Genomic DNA, 9,169 nt, shown 5'->3' with positions numbered 1-9,169 from the left:
ACTATTTATATATATATATATACATATTTCAAAAACTAAATAAATAAATGAATAAATATTTTGTTTTTTTGTAGGAAATATTGCAATGTGAAAAAATGAAATGTCAACTTCTTGATTGCATCGACATTCTTTTGAGACATTGTGTTAACAATTATCCTGAAGGAGCAAACGCCAATAGCGATGGCAAAGCTGTGATTATTGATATTATAGCAGCAATTGGTTTCTTTAGCTTGAACAATAAGAAGAATCAGGCAAGTATAAATATTTGTTTAAAATTGAAAATATTTATTATTTTTTTGAATTTCAGGATACTCTTGTTTTTGACAAGTATAAGGATATTGTTATAAACTTAACAAAATTACCTCATGAAATGGACGTTGTGGTTTTGCCTTGCTTTACCGTCTTGATACATAAACATAACAAGATGCGTAATTTATTAGCCAAAACTTTCGATATAGAAGTAAGTAAAATCAGTTAATGTTTTTGGTTTGTTAGTAAAATAAATTATGTGCATTAATAAATTTCCTTAAATTGATTAAAACAAATGCAAGAGATGGCATCTAGAAACGTCTATTGCTTATTGCAATAGCTTCAAATTGCCGAAAAAAAAGTTTTCTAATCATTGTTTTTATTATATAGTAAGTCCTTGTTCTATACTTGTTGAGCCATTTGATCTTTCAGATAAAGTTAAGGAGATCTGATAAATCTACTTTATATCCATATGCTCTATGCCTCTGTGGAAACTATCTTCTAAATTTCTTTATTAATAGTCCTGGGCAGACTCGCAGAAAGTGATAAGTAAATTCCATCTTCAATTTAACTGGACAATTGTGTAGTCGGCTTATGTCGGGATACGCTACCGTATAGGCACCGGTGCAATAGTACTTTACTCATTGAGCGCTTTAGTAACGCTTGAAGTAAGTTGTGATGAAATATTCTTCATCACTTCAGAGAAATACTCTTAATTTACAAATAAAGATTATACAATAAAATGGCGTATTTGTTAGACCTTGCTCCACCAGACTATGACTTGTTCCCATCGAAAAGCAATGTTCTCATCGCTCAACGTTGTTAATAATTGTAATGTTATGATCTTAATCTGTAGAAACAAATCTGAGGTTTCTAAGCTAGTATCTATCTTTACGGGTCACTGGTCCATAGGACGGCATGGAGCCCGACTTGGCCTTCCCTGTGGTACCTCATGTAGTGCGTGTCTACCAATACTTGAAAAAATGACACCAGAACACCTGATGTGTTTTTGTCCAGGTCTGGCCAGAACTAGGTTTAAGTTTCTAGGGGCCCCTTTCTTCAACTCACTTAGCGATATCTCCAGCATCAGCATTAGCCAGATTCTTGCCTTTGTTAATGCCTCTGGTTGGTTCTAGTTTGACCCTCTATCTACTACCCACTATTACGAGGTTTTTGTGGACTCAAAACGGCTTTCATCCTTAGCTATTTGAGGAGGATTCGTCCTCCCTTCACCACAACTAACTAACTAACTATAATGTTATGATTATTAACAAGTGACAGAATGGGTGATGGAACGGATGTATTCATAAACTGAAAGACTCTTTTATACGTCTTATGACACAAATTTTCAATATGAAGTTAGGGTGGATTAGGCTAGTTGGACCTGAGTGTAACACAGAATTTTTGGTCCTTAGTGATACAAATTAAAGGTGTCTATATAAAAATAAAAAATTGCGATAAATTATTTCGACTGGAGCTTGCAATTAATTGAATTCACTGTACATGTATTTAATGTGTTATGTTAAACAGTTTATCTTGATTTTACGTGGATATATTATAGTAGTTAATTTTATTTAGCTCTACACTGTTGAGCTAATTGAATGATAATTTTGCTTTTTTTTACGATTCTTGCTGTTGAAAATTTTACGTAAATGCCCGTAAAAAATTGGTCAATGATGGTTTCAAATGTAGCCGAATCGGTGAAGATAAGAGTACTTAGTGTACAGATGGCCTCCACTTTTTGAGTTTTTTTTTTATTAAATTGTTGTGTATCACTTTTTTATTATGTTTCACCGGACTAAAACTTCATTAAAAATGATTGGTTAAATTGTCATATATATCCAATGTGTTATCTTAGATGAGAAGTCTCATGTGCTTTTCAGCATTTTCTTACATACATAAATTATTAACGTGGGTTGCTTAATTCTTTTTCCGCATTTTGTTTCTATAGCACAAATTTTCATTGTTTTCGTTCAAAGTGAAGTAACGTCCCAAAATATAGGATATGACCGAAGAATAAGTTCATCGATTGACCGAAAGAGAATGACTCCTACTCATTTCATTAAGTACAGTTAACTGTATTTTGTGTCAAGTGTTGTATTTTAAAAACTATATATGAAATATGGTAGATACTAGTTTCGGTAAGAATGCACAAAAACAGATTTTAATACAATTCTAAAAAAGATATTTTTGACAAAATCATTTTAGAAAGAATAGAAATTATTTCGTATGTTGTTTCACCACTATTAATAAGATTTTGATGGTAGCACTATTACTTGAAATCTACTATAAACTTGGCTTTTTGGCTCAAAAGTGTGTTCAGGTCCAGATATCGTCCACACAGTGTAGGCATCAAAAATTTAGGATGCAAAAAGAAATTTTTTAATGGAGTATTTTAAAACTGTTAAAACGAGAAATCATCTTAAGGATCAATTGGATTTAAATTTTCGAAAAGAAAATATGATTACAAACAAAAATTTATTTTCGATATAAAACATCGGTAAAATTAGTGACTGAAATGACGAATTGTTGTTATGAATAAGAAATTGTTGTTCTCTTGTGTTTCTTCGCACACTTCCAAACCCACAACTCTATCGTCTTTAAGAATTTTCAACAAACGCAGAGAGGTATTGCGCAGAAATTGCAGAAAATCACTGAGATTAGATCCACTAATTGGAGGATTGTTGGAACAAGTGTATTGAAGTAGATGAAAATTCTACTAAAAAATGTTTATTTTATGCAAAAGTGAGGCGGAGAGAAGTCAAAAGAAACGGGAATAAGAGATGAGACAAGAGAAAGTCAAGTGACGGAAAAGGAGTGCTAAGAGAAAGAGGCAGGGATGAGGTAAAAGAGAGGCACAAATGAAGCCAAAAGAGACTACGATAAAAGCGAAAAAGAGAGATATAAGAATGAGACAAGATAAAAGAAAGCTGGATAAGGATTGAGAGAGATGTGTGAAGTGACGCGAGAGATACAGAAAACATTGTCGATACAGAAAAACGACAATTAGAGCTAGGCAAGAAGAAAAGGCTACAATGAGAGCGGAGAATAAAGGCTCAGAACTTAAGTCAAACCGGAATGCAGAACCAACCACACCTGTGTATTTGATAGAAACGAAATAAACAAAATCGACAAACTTTGTTTGCTCTTCAAGTAACCACTAAGAAACGAGTATCCTCGGTGATTTCCGTAGCCTCAACATACATGGCACAGCATGGAAAATGAATGTCCAGCAATAACTATTTCGTTTCCTCCACACTTTCCGTCAAGCTTACGTCAGTCTTTTTTAGTGTAGAGAAGCCCTTTTGGTGATCTTCGTTGAGCGCTTTCTAGAGTCTCGCAACTGTTGGAAGTGTTTCAATCTCTTCGCAGTGTCTCCTCTCTATAATTTTCTCTTTGATTTCCTCAATTTCTTATTGTAAGCACTTTTATGCTCAGCCCTTGCTGGACTTGGCTCTATTAAAGAGCTGATGGATTTTTTTGCGCAAAATATCCAGTTCCTTATTCCATCATAGGGCGTTTCTATTATAAATATAGATCTATAATGTTTTATAGAGCAATACTGTAAATGATATGGTTGTAAGTATAATAAGAGTTAATATTTATTTGGAGATAGAAAGCAAGTATCAGCTTTTATCCAAAAACAAATCAGTTACATACAGTGAACAATTTAAGGACTAAAAAGAAGAATTTTTTTTTAAATAAATATAATAAATTACGTTTATTTTTGCTACTGTGTATATGTCCTAAAAATTTTATTTTGCAACAATTATATTATTTTAATTAAATTTTCTTCCAAAAAACTTATTTACCAAAATTGGTTCTTTCAAGAAACTAAGTACAAACTAAATAACTTTGTAAATGGCTTTGTTTTTTTTATAAATAAGTTGTGTCAAACACAACTTAAACACTGTATTTTAACAATCTTTTGATGTTTAAGAAAACGTAATTGATGTTTAAGAAATCGTAAATCGTAGTATTAACACCCTAGACCAGCGGTGGCGAACCTTACTATAAATTTATTGTGAAACTCAACAAATACCATACGTCCGCATGGCGTGCAGTCATACTTGTGTTTTTTTTATATATGCTATACTTGTGATATTCGTGCCATTGATTTGAAATCGCTGTCATAGACAATCTTTACAAAATACACGGAAAATTTTATCATCTAAGGAAATGGCTGAATTTCTTTTCGGTGTTGCCATAATTAAAATGTTCGTTATTAACATGTGCTGAACATAACTGTGTATAGAAGGGTTCGAATAGATATGAAAAGACAACAACAAAAATTTTAGTTAATTTATTGAAATTCGTCTGACCGTACAACGCTGTTTCGAATACTGTAATCATCATCAGTGGTCTAAGGAAATATTAGAATTTTTTTTAATAAGTTTATAGTCCGTATATAATTTGTTTGAATAGTAAATTTCTATAAATTAACTAAAATTGTTGTTGTTGTCTTTTCATTTTTATTTGTATCCCTTCAGCTTTAAAATAGTTTCTTTTCGTCATAAAACGAAATTTTGCTAAATATTTATAGCTGTTAATAAAAAATTAAATGAAAAGAAAGAGAAACAATTGATGTTTTGTTGACGTCTTGAATATATATATATATATATATTTTTTTTTTTTTTTTTTTTTTTAATTTAACGGTTATTAAAATTAAAACAGCGTAAACATATTAATAGGCAACTTTGTGAACTTAAATTAAAAACACAAAAAAAAAAACCAAATAAAAAACTGCCCGCATATGTAATAATGTGGCCCTCAGTTGTATGGGAACACATATTTTATTTTTTGATCACATTGGCTATAACATTTTCTAGTATCTTAGTACAACGGAAAAAGAAATTGAAAAAAATTTTGTAAAAAAAAGTGATTTTGAGACGTGTCGCAACACCCTCGAAAGTAGAAAACTCTTATTTTTTAATAATTTTGAGCTATTTTGGAAAGTTTTAGAGAAAGAGATATATGCTGTTAAAAATAACTTAAATATATTTCAAATGTTTTCTTGAATGAAACTTAGTTAATATGAAATCCCTACATACACTCGAAAATTTGTACGTAAATATAAAAACCATACTAAGTTTAAAAAAAAAGAAATATCTAACGTAAAAAAGGTGTGGCACTGGTCTGAAAGTAAGTCTTACAGTTCTTGCTCCCCCTGCATTTTTTCATTAAAAAGTTAGTTTTACTGTACGATGCGATAGAACTTAAGAAATTCTGAATAACTGAATCAAGTTAAGCATTGTTTTGTTATTTATATATGAAACTTAATTTTTTCATAAACTATATAACTGATATAGCGTCTTACGTAGACGTAGCTATCTAGGCAGTGGTGTTTTAAACCCTAAACACCGAGCTAAAATATGGCCCACAAATTTGTCACAAAATTTCTCAAATGTTTGGAATTGGACTAGTTGGGGAAAAGCTGCACAAAAGATCATATTTCATAAAAGGTCATATTTCAGTAAAATTAATATACCATAGATGATAAACATTGTACATAGATTGTACATAGTACATAGATTGTACATAGTACATAGATTGTACATAGTACATAGATTGTACATAGTACATAGATTGTACATAGTACATAGATTTCTACTGCTATATAATAGTAAATACAAGTTATTAAACATCTTTGTCCCTTTCCATTATATAATGAAATATATTTATTATATATTATTAAGCCTTGCTTGGCGTAACACGATTCCAAGCTGTCTCTATACTGGGCATAGGCTATCTACAAATTGCCTCTATCTTTGTCTTCTTACTGCCACTTCTTTGAGCTTAACAATATTGATGTATGATCTGCCAAGGTGTGTGGATTGGGTGTTAATTTTGTTTAGTGTTGATCTGCGCCATTTTATGTTGATCTTAGGCCTTCAAATATATACTGTCAAATATATAGTATCAAAGAAAAGCCTACTCCAGAAAAAACATGTAGTCGAAATAATTCCCTTGTATCTCAAAAAAAAGTTAATCGGTAAACAGTCGTATTTTCTTTTATTATTTATTATGTATACTTAATTGGTGATTGATTATATTTTAATGTATTCAAAAGTTATAATGATTCAAAACGAAATTTATTTGGAAAATATTTCATAAGTTTTGGTGAAATTTTTTTTATTCGTTTTTGTATAGAATACCTTATTAATATTTACTTCCAACGAATTTTCCTTCTTCATAAATTCACACAATTCCAAAGGTGCTCTATATATTTATAAAAATGACTTGCAGTTATATATCACTTTTTTTTCATTTGTTTTGTTTTTGCAAAAAAATATTTTATTAACAAATATTTGAAAATATTTAATATCTTACATATACTCTTTTTATTTGCAGCAAGTGGACGCATATAGAAAATCGGATAAGGCTAAAACCAGTCATTTGGTAGCGCGTCTTAAATAATTTCTTCAAAGGACATCAGTTTTAAAATCACAATTTTTTTTACATCAATTAATGAATTATTAATATTTTGATACTTTACGTTTTCATACGAACTAAAATTTGAAACAAAATTAAGAAAAATTTAGAAAATATGTAGCAATTTTCAAATAATTGAATTTTCTGAATTATATTCGTGCTAAAAATACAAAGTTGAAATGAAATGAATTTAAAAATAAATAAAATTAACTTAATTAGCATATTAGATATGTATATAACTCTTTTTACAAATACCAAAATCGCAAAATATAGCATTGAAACAGAAAATATTTTTATATTAAATAAAAATAATAGAAAATACGCCTTTTTAGATTAAAACATGATATGCTATATTTTATGCTATATATATATACATGAATATATATATATATTTATGTATTTAGATATATGTACTTTTTTAAGTATTTGTTTTTTTTTTTGTCTTTAAGCGTTGTTTTAAAAACGGAGTAATTAATCAAAAAATATGAATGAAAAATATTAACGCAAATAATGTGTATATTAGATATAAACAGTGGTTTTATTAGTCGAATTTTCTTTGGCTTTATATAAACTTTTGTATTTTTAAATATACTCAATGTATCTTATATGTACTTGTTTAGAATCAAACCTTATACATACCCAACTTGTGATAACATTTTGGAAGGACTATGACATTCGAATACAAATATTGTAATAATTTTATTATTTTAGTAATTTAAGTTATACGTAAAATTATGTTCTATTTTATTTATATATTTATAAAAGTATTTATTTATACAATTCTGCTGTTTGAACTGAGCATATGCATTTTTAGATGTCGAAATTTAAACATATTTAAACATATTGATATATTTTATATAACGACATAACTAATATAAATTATAAATTTCAATGAAATTAATAAAAAACTAACATTTTAATGATTTATGCTTTAAAGCAAATATTTATAATTTTTAGGTAAATATATATGTTAATATATATATTAATATTACAATATATTAATATTACTAATGTATTGAATTCTCTCTGAATTTTTTTTTATTTGTTTTCCTTAGAGTTTTTAAGATCCTTAATATTCTCATTACTTCGGAAAAATAAATGAAGAAAAAAAGTACTTGTGACTATGAATTTTTGAGAATTGATAAGATGTATTTATGTTACTTTTGGCATAGCTTTCAAAGTAAGCAATTAATAAGATATATTTTTTTAATGTTTCTAATAAAATATTATATGTATTAATAACACGAAAATGGAATGAAAACTATTTATTTATTTATTTATTTATTTTTGGAATGAACAATAGAGCGCAGCAAAGTTGAATAAAACTGCCTCTGATAAATAAAACACGTTTTTAATTTATTTTAGTAGCTAGAAATTGCACAAAGCCAGGCTTTGCGAAGACTTCAAGGTACCATGGTACATTAGGAGACCTCAAGATTGATCCAATCAAAAACTATATAAAGTATAGAGCTCTGAAATTATTTACGAAAATTGACAGGCTTACCAACACCGCGTTATCGAATCTTAGAATAGTTGCAGGCATTACAGGGGAGCCATCCAGATCTGAGGTCAATTATTTCTTAGTCTGATGAAGTAATAAACAATAATCCAGAGAGTAAAACTGCTTAAGTGCACTGACTTAACTAGCCACAACAGATTAATATATATATAACGGTGTAATATATAAAACGGAAGTTTGATAAGTTTGGATAAGAAACTTTAAATGCAGTAATATTCCTATCAACTACCATCTCTTGAAAGACTCCAGTCTATACTTTGAGCAATCTGTGTCACCTAATTTGTGTTTAGTAGTCATTGAAACAGACATCCTTACTATTTTGCTCTATTTTATAACAGTGGACGTTACATAAATTTATCACAAAACACCAGAGATTAAAAAACAGCAAAGCAGTTAACATCTTCATGTGAATGGGCCCTAAAGAAGGCCAAAGTGGATCTGTCGCTTAAACAAGACTATTAAGATAGTTTTTAGTGATGTAAACAATATCATTTACATTGATTACCTTGAGCAGGGTAGACTGGTCACTGACAATTATTACACAGAGCTATTTCAAAGATTCTACATCGATTTGGAGCAACAATGATTTGCTTAAGAAAAAAGTGCTCTTTCATCAACCTATTATTTTATTCGGAACCAATTTCAAGAAAAACCCGGAACATGGCTTCCAATACTCGGGCCGTATAATTTTTGATAGTTGACGTTGTATTTTTTGGTTTTCGATTGCGGCAATGACTGTGCCCAAAAAAAAAAACAAATTATTTTCGCGATTTCACTCAACTAAGCACTAAATTCTCTTATTATGGGAATTCCTTTAGAGTTACAGCATGACGCAACCCAGAGTAACTAGGTGGTAACTTATGTACCAGCTGTTCTAACAATGTTGAGTTATTCAAGTATTGCTCACACTTGGGTGATGACAAAAAGCCTACGACATTTCGCACAAGAAACGATAACGCAATTAAAGTA

At 29.5% G+C, this 9,169-nt stretch overlaps 1 protein-coding gene across 3 annotated transcripts in view; it reads left to right on the top strand.

Annotated features, from left to right (window-relative positions):
• The window catches only part of LOC119687946 (calponin homology domain-containing protein DDB_G0272472), a 90,602-nt gene extending 83,876 nt beyond the window's left edge, over positions 1 to 6,726 (top strand). For all 3 annotated transcript variants that reach the window (XM_038102509.1, XM_038102510.1, XM_038102508.1), the window contains exons 12-14: positions 75 to 251; positions 308 to 460; positions 6,601 to 6,726. In XM_038102509.1, the coding sequence (XP_037958437.1) occupies positions 75 to 251; positions 308 to 460; positions 6,601 to 6,666 (396 nt within the window). In that variant the 3' untranslated portion in view covers positions 6,667 to 6,726. The remainder of the gene's footprint in view (positions 1 to 74; positions 252 to 307; positions 461 to 6,600) is intronic.
• The last annotated feature ends 2,443 nt before the right edge of the window (positions 6,727 to 9,169 follow it).

This window comes from Teleopsis dalmanni, chromosome X (assembly GCF_002237135.1).
Source record: "Teleopsis dalmanni isolate 2A chromosome X, ASM223713v2, whole genome shotgun sequence".
NCBI classification, from domain to species: domain Eukaryota; kingdom Metazoa; phylum Arthropoda; class Insecta; order Diptera; family Diopsidae; genus Teleopsis; species Teleopsis dalmanni.
The sequence above is the reverse complement of the archived record's forward strand: the minus strand, read 5'-3'. Positions and strand labels throughout refer to the sequence as shown.